The following is a 23,708-nucleotide window of genomic DNA, read 5'->3' as shown; positions in this document are numbered from 1 at the left end:
GTTGGCATGTCCTCGGAGGTTGCTCCGACATCGCCTTCGGCTAATGTCGAGGGGGAACCAGGCTTCGCTGTATGCCTGCCCACAGTTCTGGGAATGGAATCTTCTCCTGCATTCCAGATGCCGGATACTAGCCGTACCCTCCTTAAACTTACCACTAAGACTACTCCTCCCTAGAGGAAGCAAAAAAAACTAAACATTTCTCTACTCCCACTGAAGACCAAGCAGACTGGCAAAGATTTTTACAGTCCTTGGTTCAGACCTTTATGGCCCTTAGGCCCACAGCCTCTACTGCTGCTACCTTGCCTGCTCTCAGACCTAAGCCAGCCTCAGCTTATTCCATTCCTCCCACCCAAACTCGGGAGGAAGACTCCTCTTCTTCCTCCTCAGATGAATCTCTGACTTACACATTCCAGTTAGCCTCTCCTCTGGACTACTACTCCCCAGATGAGGACTCCTTGGAGGGAGACTTTCCCTCTGAAAATATTTCTTTTGGGGAAACAATTTCCAAAATGAGGGAGTTTTTCAAGTGGGGGATGCCATTCAGATGACTGGGGTTCAAAAGAGGTACTTTAAATTACTTCAGTTAGAGTCACTCTCCCCCTCTGCTATTCCCCCTGTGATTCCAGCTTACCTGGATGCATTTGCATCAACCTCCAAGACCCCTGTATCACAGCCCCCAGCTCCCTGACCGGTTTTACAAGGTCCCTGATGAGCACAAGAACATCATTAGCCACCTATGGCAGACCCTGCAGTCATTGCAGTGGCCCCCAGATAAACAATCCAGACAAATACCTTCCTCCTCCCTTCTGCCATCAGACAAGGACAGCAAGCCCCTCTGCTATTCCCCCTGTGATTCCAGCTTACCTGGATGCATTTGCATCAACCTCCAAGACCCCTGTATCACAGCCCCCAGCTCCCTGACCGGTTTTACAAGGTCCCTGATGAGCACAAGAACATCATTAGCCACCTATGGCAGACCCTGCAGTCATTGCAGTGGCCCCAGATAAACAATCCAGACAAATACCTTCCTCCTCCCTTCTGCCATCAGACAAGGACAGCAAGGTCATGGACAGACTGGGGAAAAAGATGTGCATATCTTCCACACTGTCCTTCAGGGCAATCAGTTATCAGACCCACATGGTTAAATATGCCCTAGACTTGTTTCTCAGGCAACATCCTTGCTTTGCTCCATGCCTCACTCTCCTAACAAATCTCAGGTAGCATCTAAGCTGCCTTTAGCATCACAGGTTGCGAGACACTCTATAAAGTGCAGCTATGGTGCGGCTGAGGCTTCTGCTTGGTCTGCATCTTCAGTCTCTGTGCTGTGCAGGTACTCCTGGCTCAGGCTTCAGCCCCTCCCAGAGGACTTTTAAAGCAAAATCTTAGATGCACCACTGGACAACAAATTCCTGTTTGGCAAACAGTCTGCTGAATTGTTTAAAAGCCTCTAGGAAAAAAGCAAAGAACTTCAGGACCTCAAACATTTATTGGTCTCACCCACCTCCAAATTTTACAGAAACTACACTGCCAAGGCCACCTTTGTCAGGAGGGCCCCAGCCCCGTCTTCTTCCTCCTCTAGGCACAGGAAAGGATCTAGAAAGGCACCTTCCACAAGTGCAGCCCTCCTCAACCTACCCCCAGGCAGCTCTTTCCAGATAGAAACAACAATGCGTGACTACCCAAGTCACCCTCCTCTCTCCTATCGCCTCCCTCACTGTCTACCCATCTGGAAAAATGTCACCACAGACTGCTGGGTGCTAGCAGTAATGTAAAAAGGGGAAAAGCCCCTACCAAATGGCATCCCCTTCCCACACAAAAAACAGCTACATCTAATTCCCCAGATCATCCAAGATCTACTCACACAAGGGACCATAGAAAGGGTCCCCTCCGGCCAAGAAGGGTTGGGGGATCTACTTCAGACTCTTTCTAGGACCAAAAAAGGATGGCCCTTGGAGGCTCATCCTGGTCTTGTCCTCACTAAAACCCTTTCTGAATGTCCCTTCATTCAGAATGTTATCCCTTCAAACGCTTCTTCCACTATTGCTGCCCAAGGCATACATAGGCACTTTGGACCTGAAGGAGGCATACCTCCACATACCCATTCATTCAAACTGCAGAATGTTTTTGCATTTTGCTGGACCCTCTTCACACTTTCTGTTAACTGCCTTGCCCTTTGGTTTATCTACTGCACCAAGGGTCTTCACAAAGTGTCTAGCCCCAACAGTAGCCTACTGCAGAACAATTCTAGCAGAAGAGGAAGTGATTCTCAGGAACCACTTACTATTCACTCACTATGTCCCTACTTCAGAACTTGAGGTTCAGCCTCAACCTGTAAAATTCTCCTTCACCCCAGCCCAAGACAAAACCTTCCTGGGCTGCAAGATAAGAACACACCAGATTAAGGCTTTCCTTCCTTAGGACAAAGTCTACTCCCTAGTTAACTACTTCAAAGAGCTACTCCTGGTCAGCCACATTTCGGACAGACAGTTCCTTCATCTTCTAGGCCTCATGGTATGCTACCCCTAGCCAGGCTGCACATGAAGTTCCAGTGGTACCTGAAAAATGTCTGGTCACAACACAAACACCCCCTGGACTTCCAGGTACCCTTCCTACCCTGCCTGAAGACAGAATTGAGGTGGTGGATCCAACAAGTAAACCAAAATCCAGGGCTTCCTCTGCAACCCACCAAACCATTGCAATGCATGCACACAGATGCTTCAGATCTAGGGTGGGGAACCACTATGAACAGCCTCAAAGTGCAGGCTCAATGGGAGCCCTCCCTCCAGAAAAAAAAACATATCAGTGTAAGGGAGATGACTGCTCTTCTTCTAGCCCTACAGACCTTCCTTCCTCTAATACAGGCAGGCCCCCTCCAAATCTTGTCAGACAATACTACTGTGATGTGGTACATCAACAACAAATAGGGGGCACCAACTCCTATTACTCTGCGGGCTTGCAATGCAGGCATGGGAGCTGGCCACTCGGTACAGTATCACACTGCAAGCGGTCTACATTCCATCCCAGGGCAACCATCAGGCATATGCCCTCAGCAGATCATTCTCTCAGCGTCATGAGTGGATGTTGTACAGAGATGTGTTCTTCGATATTGCCCACCAGTGGGACACACCACAGATCTGTTTGCCTCCCCCCAGAACAGTAAAATTGCAGCTATTCTGCTCCAGGGACCCCACCCTACTAGCCTGGAGAGTGGATGCCTTCTCGATTTCATAGAAGGGACTATTCCTTTATGCCTTCCCTCCCTTCCCACTCACCCAGAAAGTCCTTCTAAAAATCCAGAAGGACAAGCCGAAAATCATGCTGGTGAGCCCTATTGGCCAAGGCAGCATTGATTGCCCCCTTCTTCTCTCTCTTGCCAAGGGCAATCACCACAAGTTGCCTCACAAGGTGGCCCTGCATACACAACAGAAGGGATCTCCCATTCACCCACACCTGGAAATGCTATTCTTAACTCTCTGCGTGATAAACTCATGATCTCCTTCAGACACCGGTACTCAAAGGATGTGCTAACCATCCTGCAGAAGGCCAGGAAACCCACTACCAGGAGATCCTATGTTTCAGAATGGAAAAGGTTCTCCAATTGGTGTCTCCAAAGGCAAAGGGACTCCTTCCAAGCAGATGTTCCACTAGTCCTAGCCTATGTGTGAGAGCTTCTAAAATCAAAACTTTCATACTCTTCCGTGAAAGTCCACTTATCTTGCCATTTCTCTCTGCTTACCTATGGTTTCACCTCTTCTCTCCAGGCTGGAAGTCGAACTATTCCTGAAAGGGGGTTTGCACGTCAAACCAACAAGGAACCCCCCCCCCCCCCTTGGAACTTGAACTACATACTGGAGAAACTTACCATTGCCGAACTACATACTGGAGAAACTTACCATTGCCCCCTTTGAACCAGCAAGCTCTGCTTCTCTACAGATGTGCACCTGGAAGACTGTCCTATTTGTAGTCCTTACTTCAGCCAGAAGGGTTACAAGCATGGTATCCCCACCCTACACAGTCCTCCACAAAATAGGGTGACCCTTCGCACCAATCCCTTCTTCATGCCCAAATTGGTCAGTGAGCTGTCCCTCAATCAGCCTATTCATTTACCCACCTTCTTCCCTTCTCCCCAAAATGACAATGAGAAAGTACTCCACTCCCTTGATGTCCACAGGCAGTTAAGATTCTACCTGGACAAGACCAAAGCCATTAGAAGATCCAGTCAGCTCTTTGTGTCCTACCACCCCAGGCCCCTGGGAAAGGCTGTATCCAAATAAACTGTATCTTCATGGATACGAGGAATGATTTCCTTCTGCTACTCTTACTATGGAAAAGAGTTACCCTACAAGGTTAAGGTGCATCCTACAAGAGCGGTGACCTCTTCAGGAGCCGTCCTCAAATGCCTGGATACAGCCACCATTCTAGAGGCAGACACATGGTCCTCTGTGCATACCTTTACCAAACATTACAAATTGGACTGTGTCTCCAGAGCCAGGGTGGGATTTGCAAGGGCAATCCTCCATGGTTTCCTGGAAACTGCAACTTCTTCCTCTACCCTTTCCTCATCTTGAGCTGTAGCACTCTCCAATAGTGAGAATACTGCAACATGAGAATAGAAGAATATAAATTAGTTGTGTAAAATCATACCATAACCATAGATGGCCTTCTCTTCCATGGTGTAGTATTCCACCCCCCCACCTTAACCCCCTTATCACATTTACCCTGTCTAGATGGCATAATTCTTGGATTCCTTAGGCTGTTGTCCGACTGGGCAGTCAGTTCTAAGGTCTATGCGTGCAGATGTCACATTTAAGGCCCAAGGTTTATGGCCCTGCATGTGACATCCCACACACCTGACAGCATCCAGGCTTAAGCTTTTGCATAGGAGCTGGACGTTCGGGTCGCCTTAGGTGGAGGATCCCACAGTGAGAATACTGCAACATGGAAGAGAAGGACATCTATGGTTATGGTAAGATTTTACACAACTAATCTTTTTAAATGAGGATGATCGAATTATACATTTATCAGTTGAAGTAAATGACAAGTTGATGGTCTGTATAGCATATTCCCAATAATTGTCATTTACATAGCATTTATATTTTTTCAATAATTTATAAATGCTAGGTAAGATCTTCTCTTATCAATACTAACTTCAAGAATGTTAAAAAACATTATGGGAAGACATTCTTGCTTAGGAGAATGTGACAATAACAACATTTTTGTGTAATAAATATTGTCTGCAGTTCTGTACAGTAAGCCACTTACTCATATCAGAGTCAAATTTATACATTAAATATTCTGTATTTATACTTAAGTTTCTTTTAAGAACTGATTCCAGTAAAATAAATCTGTTTCAAATTTAACATCTTATGTAAATCAAAATTATCCATACATTTATATGGGAAAGCTGTATGAAAAATAGAGGGAGAAACATGCCATAATATCAGGATTTTATAAACAAACTTTTGAATAGTTTTAAGATTTTGATATCAGTAGAAATTGTTGGTTTACTAAAAGGTTTAATACATTTTGTTAATGCCCATTTAAAATCTGAGAGCAAGGCAAAGTAACATTGTTCTTATAACTTAGTCAAATCGATTCATGAAGTTTCTTCCAGTTAGCCAAGTAAGCGGAATTCAACCAAGTAAGCAACTGTTTTAATAACTAAAGCTAATGCATACAAATAAACTTCAGGAAACACGGTGCCTCCATTCTTCCATACACTGGTACAGTGATTTAAGGCTGTTCTGGGTTTACCATGGAGACGTAAAAATTTCAGGCAATCATTATTAAATAGTTTAATGCGATGTTTTAAAGGAGATTAAAAATGGTATTTATAATATTCAGAAGTGTGGGTAATATAACCATTTTAATCAAAGTTCATCTTTTTTCCATAGTAAAAAAAAAAAAAAAAAAAAAGATTCTATTTCGTTATTAAACTACTAATATCCAAAACTGAGTCATAATTTAATTATTGTTATTTTATAAAGGTTACCTGTAAGAACTATTCCTAAATAATTTAACTGTGTTTTATGCCAGCTGAATTCTTTATAAGGATTCATCAACATATCTGTTTCTTTATTAATTACAAAGGTGTTAGTTTTGGATTGATCAACTTATTTTGAATTAGTATCTGGTTTAAAATTTAGAGATCTGAAGTTGTTGTCTTCATTTGGTCTTCAACCTGTGGGTTTCAGATCCATCCTCGGATCCGACTCAGCCGTATTCTCCAGCCTTGGAGCTGAAAACTAAGCTCCTCTTCTCCTACCCATAATGCCCTACTCTCCCTTCACCCCTCAGATCTCATTTGCTGCTCATCTGAACAGCCACAAGGGTCCATCTCTGAGCTTCCTCCAGGGAATATTCGGTGAACTTTTCAGTGTGAGTGTATTTTTCTCCTTATTACTATCTTTTTTTTTCCAACTCCTACCTATTTTTAGTTTAAACGTAAAGTTAAAATATATAGGTTGTTTTTTTTAAAGTAGAAGTAGGGTCTATCTTTCGTTTCCCTCTCATCTGCAGTCTTTTTTTCTGGTATTTAGTGTCCTGCCATGGCAGATTCCAAGCCAGCAGGCTTCAAGAAGTGCACAGAGTGCGGACATAAAATTCCACCTTCTGATGCCCACACTGTGTGCGTAGTTTGTCTAGGGGCAGCCCATTTAGATTCCTCCTGTTCTATATGCACGGGCTTTAATCAGCACGCACTTATAGACAGGAGGAATAAGTTAATACTGAAGGGTCTTCTCTCTACCTCGGCTTCTTCTTAGGCGGTTTCTGTGTCAGGGCTCAAATCCCCTCCAAAAAAGCTAGCGACAAGGGCAAGGTAAAAGGACAAGCCTAGGAAGTGGTCTTCCAGTAGAGCTTCAGTTCCTGCAGGATAACCTTCTACCAAAAGTCACCCATCTACTTCAGCTTCTTCCCCTCTGCTACGATCTCCATGTTTCTCTCCAGAGCTGACAGAACCGCTCCCGAAATCTCTTCTATTCCTGTCACCTAGTCACCACTCCAGGCCAGGGTCAACAGCTTCTTCTGCTTGGTCCTCCCAGAGCCTCTCAGAGTTCGAGGTGGACAGGTTGATGAGGAAATTTCTGAAAGCACAAATTCAGTTGGGAGCTTTGCCAGCTCCGTCTCCATCTGGAGCCATGAGTGCACAACCTACCTTCATGTCTGTTTCTCTTTCTCCGATCCGACCCTTTGGATTTGGAGCCCTCGAGTCTCTGAGAATCCCAAGTTTCGATACGGCACCGATAGGTACTGTTCTTCGCCAGCTGTCACTTTCAGTAGTTTGGCCCCAGTTTCTTGAAGCCCAGTTGACTCTTGGAGTAATAGCTTTGGCATCGGGTCCAACGGATTGGCTTCAGCTACCAGGCTTTCAGAGCTGTCCCTCCCCTTCGGCACCCCGGCTCTCGACAGTTTGGCTCCACCTTCGGTGCTGGAGATTCATTGGTGGCTTCAGCCTCAACGGAGTTGCCCTCAGAGTCTCGTTCACCCTCGGCTTTCGAAGTAGTGGAGAGGGTTCTCTCGGCCCCTATGAGAGTCTTGACTCTCCCTCCCTCAGATCCGACCCCCCTCCCTTCTGAGTTGGCCATGCTGGATCCCTCTCTCCTGTCTCCTTCGGGCCAGTCTGTTCCAAAAAGCTTTCAGGTGACTTCTCTTCAGGAGCACCCTGAGTCTTCCGACACCTACCCAGGGCACCCCCCCCCCCTCGAGGAGGTGCACCAGAAGCACATATGCAAAAGGAGGCTCTTAGATTCCTCACTGAATCCCTAACCAAAGGGATGAAGGGGAAAGGTCACCCAGATCCCCACCAGTGGGTGTCTCCTTTGGTGACATCATAGAGATTCTTCAACAAAAAGGTGGATGATCCACCTACAAACCTAACTCTGACAAGTCTGTGTTTCTGGAGGCCTTTGGAATAGGTCCATTTACAGCCTGGATTCCCCCTGCAGACCCCTGATTGACTTGATATCCCGCAGGACTTGGAAGGAACTGGACATGATAGAGCCCTTAACAAGGCACCCGGATAAGATACTTAGCACCCCCCCGGATAGACTCAACTGTACTAAGGGTGTCCTGATTGATGCAATGGTGGTGGCAGCAGCCACAAAGAAAGAGCTGACCCAGGAGAGCTCTTCAGTTCATCCCCCAGACAGGGAGTCTAGGGTAATGGACAGATTTGGTAAGTGGGTCTACTCTTCAGCGACCTTTTCTCTGTGTGTGCTGAATTATCTGGCACATGTGATCAGACTTCAGAGAGACCTCATTAAGGAAATCTCTGATTCTGCCCAGGGTTCCATGTCTGAAGAGGACAAAAAGATCTTCTCCTCTAAAATGGCCACCCTCCACTCTTTCTCCAACACGTCCATAAGGCTACTTTTCCACGTGGCAGATGGTACGTCAAGGGTGGCCAGTTCGGGCATTGCCTTTAAGCATCATGCCTGGATGTGGCTATGTGAATTTTTGGAACCCTTTAAGGCATCCTTTATCAACATGCCCTTTGACAGGTCATCTCTTTTTGGTCCGATGGTTAGAGATACTCTCTCCCAGTGCTAGAAAAATGGAAAGACCTTGTGTGCCATCAGAATACATTTTTCTGTCACACAATGGTCCAATTCCAAGAATCAAAGTGGCGGTAAGAAGCTGTGGTTTCAAAATTCTCAAGGTGCTTTCCAGGATTTGCAGGGGACCTTTCCTCCAGCGGCAGAGGGGAAATGATTTCAGTGGCAGACTCTGCAGCAGTGGGGGTCCGAGAAATCAGGGGTCTCGAGATATGTTCTCGGACAGGCCCTTTCAGCAGTTGTGAAAGATTAACCAACTGCTCTACCCTGGAGGTAGTCAGGGGACATCTTTCCTTGCACCCAACAGCCATAGAAATCATCCCTGCCGATTGTAGGGTGTTAAAGATAATATCCAGAGGTTACACCATTCCGTTCTTCAAATCCCCAAGCCTGACTGAAAACTTCCTCGATGTGCCACCCAATCAAAGTGAGGCAGCAGCCTTGAAAATTGCAAAGCTGCTGGAAGAAAGAGTTATCCAGTCCATCTCACAAGACCAGTTTGGATTGGGCATCTGTGCAAGACTCTTTTTGGTGCCAAAGAAAACGAGGACAGACCAATTCTGGACCCCACTTCCCTAAACAAGTTGGTTGCAAAAACAAATTTCCGAACGGTCACAATACACTTCATTTTGTCCTTTCTGCAGAAGGTTGATTGAATGTGCTCACTAGACCTTCAGGATGTGTAGTACCACATCAAGACAGACAGATGCTCCCGAAGGTTCCTCCACTTCCGGCTGGGAGCCAATCACTTTCAGTTTAGGCTACTCCCCTTTGGACTTACCACAGCCCCTAGGGTGTTTACCAAAGTGATGGCAGTAGTTGCAGCTCACCTGAGACTGCTTGGATTCCTAGTGTTCTTATTTGTATGATTGGCTCCTCACTGCTCCCAGCAAGCATCAACTTCTATAAGCCAGGGATCGTTTCCTTCACCTAGCCTCGATCTTAGGCATAACCATCAGTCTTTCAGAGTACAAAATGGATCTGGTCCAGATTATTGACTTTATAGGGGCTCAACTGGACACAACATAATGTATAGCCTTCCTTCCCCAGGACAGAATTCAGTCCCTTCAGCTGCATGTAATTCAGATTCTTTCTGATCATCCTCCCCCCGCCTATCTCATTCTCAGAGCAGTAGGGTTGATGGTGGCTACCATAATTCTTCTACCAGTGGCTTGCTTTCACATGAGAGTACTTCAGTAGACCCAAGCGTTGCAATGGTCCTTTCTCAAACTGCCCATGAACCATCCCATAAAAATATATCTAGTGTTTGCAAGGAGTCTCTCCTGTGGTGGCTTCGATCTCAGGATCTGTACTTAGGACGACCATTCATTCCCTCTCCTCCCAAGGCCATGATTACCACGGACAGGGGGGGGGGGGGTGGCTGGGTCAGACGGTCTAAGGTGTCTGGTCCCCCCAGAGACCAATTTGCATATAAATGCCCTGGAGATGAGGGCGGTCCTTTTAGCATTGCAAGCTCTTCATACCTTTCTTCCCATGGGGGCAATTGCCATCCATACAGACAGCATGTCAGTTGTCTGATGCATCATAAAGCAGGGAGGAACCAAGTCTTTGCCCCTATTTCGAGAAGTCATGAGACTGAGGGAGTGGGCGAGCTGTTCCAACTGCTTTCTTGTAGCAATACACATTCTGTGGAAGACAAACATTCTAGCGGATAAGCTCAGCAGAACCATTCTGATGCCTCACAAGTGGTCTGTCAACCCTTCAGTGGCAAACATGATCTTTCAGAAATGGGGTCAACCTTGCTGTGATCGTGATCACTTTGCCTCTCCTTCCAACGCCAAGTGCAGCAAGTATTTTGCCCTGATCCCCCCTCTGGTGGAGTCTCCCAGAGATGCTCTGATCCATGCTTGGCCCCCAGGTCTTCTTTATGCCTATCCTCCTCTTCCCCTGATACCCAAACTCCTCCAGAAGCTCAGAGTTTGAAGTGCAAAGTCATCCTCATTGCCCTGTTCTGGCCTTGACAAGTTTGGTTCCCCTTCATGTAGACTCGCCTTGTATGTCCTCCTTGGACTCTCAATCCCATCCCGGATCTTCTGTCCCACCCTTTGGACAAGCAACATCCAGATATTCTCAGCCTGAAGCTAACTGCTTGGCTACTCCATTTCCGTTGATGGCTAGGACTCCCGGGCTATCCTCTCCTATTCAGAAGATTTTGATTGCAGCTCATAAGGCCTCTACCAGGAAAATTTACTCCAGCAAATGGAAGAGATTTTCTATTTGGGCATGACAGCATCAGTTATACTCTTTCACAGCTCCTGTTCCAACTATTCTGGATTTATTGGCTCACATCTTTAAAAGTGGAGCTAGTTTTTTTACAGTCAAGGTGCAGTTGGCAGCCATCTCGAATTTCTATATTGGTGAAGACTCTACATCTTTGGTGTCCACAAGAATATGTAAGGCTTTTTTGAGGGGCACCTTTCTACTTCGGCCTTTGGTCAAAGATTCTACGCCACCTTGGGGCCTCACTTTGGTGTTACAAGCCCTGGTTTCAACTTCCTTTGAACCAGCTGCCACAGTTGATTTACAATTTTTGTCTTGGAAGACAGCCTCCTTAATGGCTATCACCTCTGCTGAGAGGGTTTTAGAACTTTAAGCCTTATCCATTAAACCTCCTTATGTTGTATTCCACAAGGGCAGAGTGACTGTTCGCAGTACTCCTCCTTTTATGTCCAAGGTTGCTTCAGAGGCCAATTTTAACCAAGTTATTAATTTCCCGGTCTTCTTCCCTAATTTCCAAAACAAGGGAGAACACAAGCTTAGTCTACTTTGTCCACAGACAGCTACGTTTTTACTTGGATAGGACAAAAACCATCAGAAAAGTGGACCAGCTTTTTGTTTCCTTTGCTAGCGCCAGATTAGGAAAACCAATCACTAAAATTACTTTAGCTAATTGGATCTCAAAGTGTATTGCAGTGGTGCATTCTAATATAGGAATTCCTGTGCCAAATCAGATCAAGGCCCATTGCACTAGGTCTGTATCCACATCTGCAGCCTTTAGGTCCAGAATTCCAATCGATGACATGTGTTCAGCAGTTACTTGTTCTTCCTCTCACACCTTCACATTCCATTACAAAATGGATGTCTTTTCCAGGAGCAGGGCCTCCTTTGGCTCTGCCGTGCTCCGAAATATCCTTCCATGAGGACCACCCAGGGATTATGTAGCTGGGGACTCTGTCCCACGGGTTGAAGACGAAATAAAGACAACAACTTCAGATAAAGTTCCGTTCTTACCATAACATTCCATCTGAGTTGTTGCTTCATTTGTCTTCAACCCCCTTCTCCCTTCCTCTGGTCCTGGGAGGACTTGGCAGAGGTACACTTGGGTCTCTCCCACTACTGTATCATTCGAGCCCCTGATGTATTCTGCTGTATGTTGTGGCTGACGCTTGTTTGTGTTTAGGTAATGTTTTTTTTTCTTAGCAGCAGCAAACTCGATCCGAGGGGTGGAATGACAGTGGGGCATTATGGGTAGTAGAGGAGTAGCTCAGTTTTCGGCTCCAAGGCTGGAGTATACGGCTGAGTCAGATCTGAAACCCACAGGTTGAAGACAAATGAAGCAACAACTGAGATGGAACGTTACGGTAAGAACATAACTTTTTTTTTTAATGTTGTCTAAAGAATCAATATTAACTCTGTTTAAAAGAATATGGTCTGTAGTTAGTTGAATCTTAGATGAGTAAAGTTCATTCACTTTGCAACTTGTTATATCATTATTTTTAATATAAAAATTCTGTAAATAAAACAAGAGCGGGAAAGAAGACAACCGTGTTTTGTACCTTTTAGTGATTTTTAATAGATGGTGAAATAAAAGAAACTAGTTCAGTATATTAGCTTAGTTTATGATTTTAAAGAAAGAATATTGCAATAAACGAAGAGTCTGCATTTGAGGGGAAGGACAATTTTAAATGTGTATTCCAGAGGTATTATAGTGTATTTTAAGCTTTTGCCCTCCTGTGGCTGTAGCCATGTTACTTTTCCCACTAAAGTAAAATTAATTCAGACCTTTGCTTTGACACTGGGCTGTGGCATTTGGAAACCCTAGATGGTTCTGAGTACTCAGTGATTGACTGATTGAGAGGCTTCATCATCGGGAATTGCCCATCAACTAATACTGTCTTGAGATAGCTTGTAAGGTTACCTGTTCATGACTAATTTTTTCTGAGGTATTATTCAAAGCTGCAGCTTTTGTGTTAGGCAGGCTGAATAAAAGCTGAGATTTGTTATACTGCACAAAGTGTAAAATTTTGTTAATTGGTAGAACAGTATTTGTGTGCCTTTACTACAGTGTATGCAACTCAGGGAATTTTCAAGGAAGACAGCATAATATAAATATCTGTGCACAACAATACTAAATGAACTATTTTTAATAAAATATTAATATACTGAATTACATTTTGCTTGCTCCTGCAGGTGTTTTTGGAATCATGAGTTCCAGTGAAGATGGTTCAAATAATTTGAGTCCTGTGCTCAGAGTAAGTCAGCTGGATGCTTATGAACTAAACCGAGCCCTTGAACAGCTGGTGTGGGCCCAGTTTACACACTGTTTCCAAGGATTTAAGCCAGGGTTATTAACCTATGTTGAACCAGAACTGAAGGCCCTTCTACAGCTTTTGTTATGGAGGTTCACAGTATATTCTCAAAGTGCCACTGTAGGACAGACCATACTAAGTATAAGGTACAAGAATAACTTAGCCCAGACTCAGAAATATCAGCCAATGAGCAAGCACCAGAAATTATGGTATGCTGTATGCACCATTGGTGGAAGATGGCTACAAGAAAGACTACATGATTTATTCAAGAACCAGCCTTCAGAGTCAGCTTATCACAAGACCAAACATTTTATTAGTATCATATTGGGACTCCTGCAGACTGCAAGGCTGATAAATTTTCTTAATTTTCTTCAGAAAGGAAGATTTGCAACATTAACTGAACGTCTTTTGGGAATCAGGGCAGTTTTCTCTAAACATCAAGGTACACGTCAGGTTGGATTTGAGTACATGAACAGAGAATTATTGTGGCATGGCTTTGCTGATTTTCTCATCTTTCTTTTACCTCTGGTTAATGCCAAAAAATTAAAAATGAATGTGTTGTCTTGGTTTGTGTCACAGGAAGGGCTTCCTGGTAATGATTCATCAGCTATTCGGTGTAAAGAATGTGCAGTTTGTAGTGAGTGGCCAATCATGCCACATACCATAGGGTGTCCACATGTTTTTTGTTACTACTGTATTAAAAGTAATTACTTATTTGATGTATACTTTACCTGTCCCCACTGTGGTAGTGAAGTACAGGAAATACAGCCTCTGAAATACACGACGGAACTGACTGAGTTAAATGTAACCTAGAGATGCTATTAAAATATCTGTGTGACCGGTACTAGTTATCTGCTAGCTGAAGTCCAAGATACAAAGTATTTCAATGCCTTTGAAATGCCTGCTATGCTGTTATTTTTTTAATATGTGACATTAGTAGCTAGGCACCTTCCAATGAGTTATTTAAACTGTTATTTGAGCTTTGTCTTCTAATTTGCTCTGTATAGCAAGCTTGCATTTTTTCTGAGATGTATTGTAAGTTAAAATATTGTGTTATAGTAACATACATCTAGCAATGCATACAGTTTTTCTGTAAAAAAAGAGAGAGTACCATATTTGATCCAAGTTTATCTGCTTTCTGTAAACTTGATTATCTGAAGTTTAATTTGCGCCCATTGCAGTGGTGACACTACTGACAGAAGTGTGTTGATCCACATTTCCCTCACCATGAATAGTCTGAAGCCACAGCTATGATTGGGAATGCTGGAAGCTGCGCACCCCAGATTTCAAGGTCCTTTTTTTTTGGGAGGAGGGAAATGATGAGTAGTTCTGCTGTTACAGGGACATCACTTTGATTACAGATGGCAACTGCAGTCTGAAGGAACCAGTGTTTGAGTAATATTAACTAGTAATGCAGCAGGTGTGTAAAAATGCTCACATGCATATCTATGTCAAGAAACAGAAGTGAGAAAAGAGAAAATACCTTGGTCAGCCTTGTGATATGAGCTACCTAGTCTCAGCTCTGATCTCTTGGTGAGTGCCACCAGAAAACTAGTTACAGCCTTCAGTGCCAGCACTGTGTGACATTTCTCCACTTGTTTATCCAGAAATGCTGAGGACAAATATTCATTTATACATTGTAGGTTCATAGGTAAGTATATGATTAGCTGCTTTTTGGGCCAGTTAACCTTGTGTCTGGGAGGTAAATAGCATAACCATTGTACCAACCCCCAGAATTGCTCTTAAAATATCCTGTTATGCTGTTCAGGATCACGGGGGTCCAGAGCCTGCCCTCAATACTCAGTGGCTATAAGGCATAAAAACATCCTGAATATACACGTACACACCTCTAAGCATTTTGGAGGATCACCATTTCATCTGTACCAGCAGATATTTGAGATGTTGGAGAAAGCTATCTCCTCTGGTGAAAAGCATGTGGATAAAAATAAAACATGCAGACTCCACACAGAATTCATCATACATGGGAACTGAAACAGAGAACCAGATGATGTGAGGCAGCATTATTAACCACTGCACTTTGTCACCCAAAAGTACAGTTCATTCTTTAAAAATAGGAAAGTATTTGTGCTCCATTGATCTTTGTTTTACTTGCATTATATCTACATTCCTTACAGTGGAAAGCAGAAAAAGTAAAAGCATAAATCACTTTAAAATAGCTACTATATCAGTTAGAATTTTTATATAGTTGCCATTGTAATAGGTTCATAGGTTCATACTAGGCTATCTGCCCGAGGGCATTTACAAGCCTAGCCCATTGTTTTGTGGCTTACGCCACCCCTTTAGTATGGGGAACTATACCCATTATTTTGCTGTGCCTCTGTCGAGCAGTGACACTGAGGTAATCCCTGGGGTATATCTGTGATCTCCCATCCATTGGTCAAGATTTCTCTTGAACAAGGCCAGCGAGGTGCTCTGCCTCACATGTACCAGGATTTTGTTCCACAGCATAGGGAGTCTTTGGGTGATGAATCTATCCCTCCAGCACGTCCTATTAATAGCCGTGTCAAGGTTTAAGTCTCCCGCCCTTGTTTTCTTCATGCCAATTATAGCATGAAGTAACTTCTGAAAATTCCAAGAGGGAATTATTGGTAAGAAAGAACTGCGTTTCCTATCCAACATTATTCACCTCATCAGCAGAGCAATAACATGTCTATCCATTGGTTACTATTGCCTTAAACAGGAGCTCACACATCTTCCAGTGGTCTACATATAAGAATACAGTCATTAGCTTTCATCTCTGTAGCTTGCATTTGCAAGTTGAATTCCAAAATAAATTCAGATTTTTACATCTCTTGGTTCCAGCTGAAGTAGACCCATATTTGGTTGATGTAGTCTGCAGAGAAGGTCTACATTTTGTACTCTATTATAGGTTCATAGGTAGGTACTAGGCTAACTGCCCAAGGGCATTTATAAGCCTAGCCAGAGTGTGTCAGCTTTCGCCGCCCCATTGATTAATTAACTGAGCCTCTGTCAAGAAGAGCCAATGAAGTAATCCCAGGGATGTATTTTCTGTTACCCATCCACTCGTCAAGGTTTCTCTTGAAGAGTGTTAGTGAGAGGCTCTTCCTAATGTAGTTAGGAATTTTGTTCCAAAGCATGGGGAGTCTCTGTGACAGGAATCTATCCCTCCAGCATGTTCTATTTATTGTTGTGGTGAGGTTTAGCTCACTAGAGCGAGTGGCTCGCAGTGACTTGGATTTCTTTAGGTGGAGCATGTCCATCAATTCTGAGTTGGACATGGCTTTGTAAGTCAGGCAGAGATCACCTCTGAGTAAGCAATATGCCACTAAGTACAGATGGAGTTTTTACAGTCGGGTTGCATAGGATATATGCTTGAGACCAGTAATCCTCTTGGTGAGGTACTTTTGTGGTCTTTCCAGCTGTTGGAAGTGTCTTGTGAGGTACATCCCAAACAGGGCATTGTACTCTATGATGGGTCTGATGAGTGACGAGTAGAGGGGCACTATAACCTCTTTATTTCTAGATGCGAACCCTTTAGTAATTAGATGGGCTACATAGAAGGATTTCCTAACTACTTTGGCAATATGATTGTTAAAGGAGAGATTACTATCTACCTGGGTCCTGTATTCTCAGGACTACTGTGTTTAATGTTGATGATTGTATGTGTGTGTATGTATGTAGCTATATATATGTATGTGTGTGTGTATATGTGTGTGTGTGTATATATATATATATATATATATATATATATATATATATATATATATATATTTTTTTTTTTTCTTAAGGGGCAAAGCTATGTGAAAAATGGCCCAGAATTGATTGGTCTTGGGCAGATGTTTGCTTGCACTGTGATTGTAATGTATCTAGAAAAGAGAGAATATTATTGAAGACCACTCCTTTGATATGTTGTTAATTAAAACAAAGTAATTAATTCTTGACAGTAATGCTATATGCCTTTTAAGAAATTGTAGATACTCCTGATGTATGTAGACAGCAAATTAAAAAGCAGTGTGGGCAACTGGAAGATCTGGAGCATTTCTCCCTGGGCCTCCGCTGAAAACAGGCTCTCTGGAACCTAGTCGGACTTTCCCGGTCAACAAATGATAAATAAAATAAATAAATAAATGAAGAACAGAGTCTGTAGCTTTGTATATTTTAATCACGCAGCTAGACAGTCATGATCCAACATACAAATCCTGACACAAAGGCAGAGAGGTTCGAAGGACAGATATCTATAGCAGTAACCAGTAAAAATATGCAAAAAATACATGACCTATAATCTCAGCAGGGTTTTAAAATGGGCAATCTAACTGTAGTCTGTTTACAGCCAATAAACTCAAAATTTATGGAGAAAAATGGTCATTTATTTTTGAAGTCAAATATTTAGTTCTTGTATGCCTTGAATGGCAGTGATATATTTGCATATCTTTGCCTTCTTTTTCCCTGTGGGCTACCTAATATAAGGCTTTTGCCTATTTACAAGCTCCTAAAGGCTACATAATATATATTTTTTAATTCCATTCTAGAGGTTATAGTCAGGTTATAGAGTCAGATAATATTCTGCCAGTTAGTTCGGTTTGCAATAATGCACAGCTCTGAATTCTGTTACAGTACTTTGCATTTACAGCAGCTTAGTGTATTTTTCCATAAACAGCAAACTGCATCTCATAAAAATTCATTACATAAGGACATAAACAAGTACTTTCCTTCCAGTCATAGGCAGTAAGTGATTCATCAGTTTTCCACAAAAACCAATTTCATTGCAGATGTTTAGTAATTTCCAATCTCCCTGAACTGCAGGACCATATCACACAATCCCAGAGCAAGGAACATAAGGAAGTTTTATATAAAAAAGGAGAGAGGGAGAGAAAAGGCCTTTGCTCGTCTTTTTAATGAGATAGAATATCATTTGCTGTCTCATCGGTTTTGCAAAATAACCATAAGGTAATCAGTCTGCTATTCTTTTCTTTCCTATAGAAATCAATTTACTTATGATGTGATGCTGATTCTGCTCCAAGTGTGTGGGTGGACAGCTAAAAATGTGTTTCTTTAAAATGTTTTAGGTCTACATGTATTAAAAGAAAAATGCTTTCTGTTTACTGCACACATGCAAAATGCCATGCACTTTTATGCATCATACCAAATAATTTATACAAGAGTTGGCTTTGTTGTTACCCAGGGAATGAGTTGTAGATTGCTGAACACTGAATTCAGGAATAATATCTGGACCTTTGCTTCAACAGTCTTGTGAAGAACAGACGTGTCACAAGGGTGCGCAGCATTTCTGTTGTGGGGACAGGAGTTCTTTGTTAAAGAGCACACAGTCATCAGGCTCATGAGCAAAGTCGCTTGTAGCATCAGTCATTATGGTGGCCATTCAACCACAAACTCTTCAATAAAAGAGATTGTATGACACTACGGAATGAAGTAGCAGATAAAAGTACATTACCTTTTTAATGCTTAGAACCAAGCCTGCCCGTATTTTTTATTTTCTGAAGATCAAGTGGCAGACATTGATTTAGGTATGTAAAACCTCACATTATTCGTAAAACCATCTCTAATACAGAAATTAAAATAACTAAATAATGAAATAGTGTAGTGGGATTTTTAAGGGTAGCATCCAGTCTCTGTACAGTTTCAGCAAGGCTGAAATGTGCTTTGAGGTTCACAACAGTCACTCCACTACCACCAACACCACCATTCTGATATGCTGCAATGACATCCTCCCCTTCGGTATCTTTTGGGTAGTGTGTATGGTTAAAACTTCCTGTGCTGTCTTTCATTACTTTTATTGTTTCAGTTTAATAAGGTGTACTGCCATAGGTAGTGCTAGGTTTGCCTAGGCCTCAAGGTTTGCCCTTGAGGGTGATGAAGTCTGATTGAGTATATGCTGCTGGCAGCAAGTAACAAGCACTGCTTTCATTTGAGCTTGCCTTACTGTTATTCTGAGGTGGATTACTACTTCTGCTTTATTTACTGATTTATTTTTTAATCTTTATTTATTTATTTTGCCTCTTTAGGTGTCATTTTGAAGATTTTTTTTTTTACTTTAGATGCTTCCATTGCATTTTGAATTTCAGGCTGCAGTGAGTTTGTGCGTCTGTATTACAACATCGAGGCTTTAGTTAATCGAATAACTAAAGTTCGATCTCGTAATATTGACAGCTAAAATTGTTGAATGGCCGATTCAGCTAAGAGAAACAGTTGCCTTGGCCGAATCAAAAAAAAAAAAAAAATTACATCTGAAATCAAGTGGGGGGCTTCACCCCCCCCATCTAAATATACCAACTCCAAGATTTCTCCAAATTGGAGAAATGGGCATACTCCACAGAACGGCCAAGGGAAGTGTTTCCCTGGGTTAAATCAGCTGTTCGACAATTTACGGTTTTGATATTACAAGCTCGAGCTTTACTTATTCGATTAAGTAAAGCTTCGATCTTCTAATATAGAACTGAGTTTCTGGACATAAATACATTATGGCAGGTTTGTGTGCTTCAAGGTGCTGATACAGTAGTCCTGTATATTCATGTATGTAATTTTATATATAATATATGTGCATGTATGTGTATCTGACATCTCCAACTGTCCAGAATTTTGCAGAATGTCCAGATTTTTTCCCTCCTATTTTAGGGTTGTTTCTCCCAAAATTTGTGATTTTTGTGGCAATCATTGATGATTAAAGTCAATAACATATATTTGAGTTGTATGCTTCATATCTTTATCCTTCAGAAAATGTATAATAGTAATGCAAAACCTGTTGTTCTAGCAACTGTAGAGCAGCATTTAAAATCTGTCCCTGAATTTTGAGTCTTTGTCCCCTCATTGTTTTTGGATTCATCCATTTTTCTTGCACTGAGAGATTGAAAGGTATGATGTATGTATGTATGTATGTTTGTGTATTATCTAAATGTAGAGTGCATGTGTTTGTATATGCAGATAAATATGTACTGTAATCTTCAGTATATCACCTCCGAAGTATTACCAGTAAAGATCAACCTAACAAGATTGACAATGCAATGCACATGCCCCAAGATATAACCTTAGGGCATGCAAAACAAAACCAGTGCTGTGCAGAAGAGAAAGCCCCCCACACCCCCCAGATCACAAAATACGGTGAAAGCATATTCCTCAACCTCAGTGTTGTATCATTCTTGCAGCAATGAAGATCAGCTTTCCTGTCAACCTAATGAAACCAACAGGAAATATGTTGGCTGAAATGCATGAGATACGCAGAAAACTTGAAAGTACAATAAAGTATCCACAAAAATCATATGATCTGTTCTGTCGCATTTTACACATTATAACTAAAGTGAATTTTCATATGTGATATTACACTTTATAATTAACTAGTGGTAAGCATAGATAAAACTTACAAATATATATTTTTTTCTTTGTTCTGTATCCTTTTTCTCCCCTGTTCCCACCAACTGTTGAACTTTCAGAATGGTACATGGGCCCATTCGCTCCCTGGCAGTGAAGATCATCCTCAGAATCACCAGGGCAGGGGCTTGTGTGGTAGGTATCATCCGGGCAGAAATTGGGGATGTTTGCACTCTTTGTCACTGGATATCAACAGTGGTACCATTTTGTAGTAAACTGGGGATGTTGCACTCTCCATCACTGGATGCCAGCAATGATAACATTTTGCAGTAAAGGCCTAATTCTTTCCATTGTGGTGACATGCATACCTCCATCATTGCTGGAGCTGTCTTTGCTCGCCCCAACACCCATGCATATGTGCTTCGTATATGGGACAGAAGCTGCTATCACTGGCTTGAGTGGTCACAGTTCATGCACCTCTCTACACTGGATCCTGCTTTCCGTGTCCAGAAACTTCCAACATCAGCACTGGAACTATACAGGAAGATAGAGTGATTAACTATCCCAAAATGTGTTGGATAGATTAGATAGGAAAGCAAGAAGGATGCTTCATGCTCACCAAATGATTTATAAAAATCAGTGCATACCAAGATTATATACTGTATTCCCCAATGTTCTTTGTGTTTCACTCTTGCAGTCATCACACTTGAGTTATCTGCCTGCAGGTAACCCTCAGTCGGCCCGAATACCAGAGACTTAGTATTTCTGCCTCGGTTGCTGTCACTCCAGGACTGATGTCAGGTCGTCAGGGGTATAAAAACAGGCAGCCGACACCATTACATCAGTCATTCTTGCCGAGGAGTCCAAAGCAGAAGCAGTTCACGCGAGTGCTGGTCGGCCGCTACCTGAGTTTTCATTTCTGAATTGAATCATCCTGAAGTCTTCTAAAGCTAAGTACCCCGTTGGGGATCCTTTTTTCTTGCTCTAACCACTGTCAGAAAAAGTTAACAATTGTCTCGCCTGTGGAAAGCAAATACCACACCGAGATTTCCATTCTTGCTGCAGCATCTGTTTAGGCCCAGACTACGACATTCCTTGCCGTCGATTTTGTTCTTTGTTCAACGCCTGAACTATTCGTCATCAAGCCCTTATTGTCGATAAATACTTTCACTCTCGATGTCCGTATTCCGAAATGGCTTCAGTAAGCCATCCGACTACTGATCTTCCAAAAAAAACATAAGGATCAGGACAGAGACAGTCCGCACAGGTCCAAAACTGCCAACAACACTTCCATTAAGCTAGTTGGCAGTTTGCCGGTACTCAGTGAGGTGCTTTTGCAGCCCCTGATGCCCACGTCAATGGATTTGCAGGCCTCTACTGAGACCCATTCGGAATTTGGTATGCCGCAAGACTCTTCTTTGACTATGGAACTCCAGAGCTGCTGAGCAGGCACCAGCTTCTGAGGAAGTTCATTGCCTTACCGAAACTCGACACAAACCGACAACTTCTTTCACATCTTCATTTTTGTCTAAAACTACTGAGTTTGTAATGCCAAGAGTATGAGCTACGCCTAAAAAAACCCAATCTCAAGCACCTGCTTCCTTGCCACAATCTCAAATACTTAAATTGGCAGAAGACCTGATCATCCTGATTAGGGGATGCCAGCCTTCCCCTGCTAAGAGAAAAAGACCTGTCCCCAGCATCTTTAACTAACCAAGAGTCCGACGACTCTGATGTTTCTGAATATGAAGACATGCCTTTATCTGCTTATGAGGATTTGGATGCAGAGGAATCCATTCCCTCTGCTTCCCCACCAGAGGATTTCTCTTTTGGTGAAACCCTTCATACTTTAAGAGAGCATTTCCACTGGGAATGCCAGGATTATCCTCAGTCCAAAAAGAGACTCAGAGAATTTTTAGATCTGCCACAACATAGACCCTTAGCTATCCCACCTGTTCTGGATGTCGTGGATGATGTCTTTATGGAATCCAGTCTGACTCCTGATACTTTACCCCCTGCTCCAAGGAAACCAGACAGGTACTACAGAGTCCCTGACTCGCACAAATTTCTTTTCATAAATCCTACTGCTGACACAGAGGCCATTTCCCAAGGGACTAAAGGTATAAAAGCAACTACAGCTAAGAATCCCACCCATTCAGACAGGGATTCCCAAGCTTTAGACAGATGGGGTAAAAATGTATGCATCTTTGCAACTCTAGCCATTAGGGCATTGAATTGCCAGTTTCACATGCTGAAATACCAACAACATATTATGGAGCTTGTTAAGCAAAAATGATCTACCTTTACAAACTGTGCAGAAAATAAAGAATTACAGGAGCTGATGCATTCTGCAAGCCAAGTCAGCAGGCATACCTTGCAATGTGGGTTTGATGCCCTAGAAGCACCTTACAGGGCAGCAGTCACTGGTTCTGTACTGAGAAGGCATGCTTGGCTTAAGGAACAGACCTTGCCAGACCATGTCAAATCAAAATTACTAGACGCTCCTTTGAATAAGGACAATTTGTTTGGCACCAAAGATGAAGAGGTTCTAAAAAAGATGTAAGTAAAAGCTAAGTCTATACAGACAGTCAAAGATTTTTTGCAGGTGCAGCCTCCAAGATTCAGTAGGCATTGCCCCTCTAAACATTGGTCCTTTCCAGCCCCCTCAAGGTCATCTCAAACTAGACCCAGGGGAAACAGACCCCCAGATTACAGTCTCAGGGTATGCAGAGATCTAAGCAATTATCTCCACTTCTAAAACAGGGGAGTGCTAAGCCACCCCCTTATGGAATGAATTCACAATGACTTGTCAACTCCACACCTCTGACCAATTGCTCATGCCCCAAGGAGAAAAACTTGCCCACCATGCAAAAAACGACCTCCATCACCAAAGACCGATGGGTCCTCAACATTGTATCCCAGGGGTACAGATTTTACTTCCACACACTGCCAACTCCGAAAGGGTTCCCAGACCTTCCTCCAAACCAGTTGGCAGAGGCACAAAACCAAGTTCAATCCCTGCTCTCCATAAGGGCAATTCAACCTGTTCCTGCAGAACAGATAGGTCAAGGGTTTTATTCCAGACTTTTCCTGGTACCCAAAAAAGAGGGCACTTGGCACCCAATCCTAGATCTTTCCATTCTAAACACCTTCCTGGTGGTACCAAAATTCAAAATGCTCCCCCTTCAGCAGCTTCTTCCTATGCTATCCAGAGAGGCCTGGTTAGCCACCCTAGACCTAAAAGAAGAATATCTGCACATACCTATCAGGGAATCATGCAGGAAATATCAACGTTTCA

The 23,708-nt window shown here is 42.8% G+C and overlaps 1 protein-coding gene across 2 annotated transcripts in view; it reads left to right on the top strand.

Annotated features, from left to right (window-relative positions):
* PEX2 (peroxisomal biogenesis factor 2) overlaps positions 1-14,225 on the top strand; it is a 299,967-nt gene extending 285,742 nt beyond the window's left edge. For both annotated transcript variants that reach the window (XM_044065828.1, XM_044065827.1), the window contains one exon: positions 12,987-14,225. In XM_044065828.1, the coding sequence (XP_043921763.1) occupies positions 13,001-13,918 (918 nt within the window). In that variant the 5' untranslated portion in view covers positions 12,987-13,000 and the 3' untranslated portion in view covers positions 13,919-14,225. The remainder of the gene's footprint in view (positions 1-12,986) is intronic.
* The last annotated feature ends 9,483 nt before the right edge of the window (positions 14,226-23,708 follow it).

Source organism: Protopterus annectens, chromosome 3.part0 (genome assembly GCF_019279795.1).
Source record: "Protopterus annectens isolate FY-2018-M chromosome 3.part0, PAN1.0, whole genome shotgun sequence".
NCBI classification, from domain to species: Eukaryota; Metazoa; Chordata; order Ceratodontiformes; family Protopteridae; genus Protopterus; species Protopterus annectens.
Note: the sequence above shows the minus strand (reverse complement) of the source record. Positions and strands in the feature narration are given on the sequence as shown.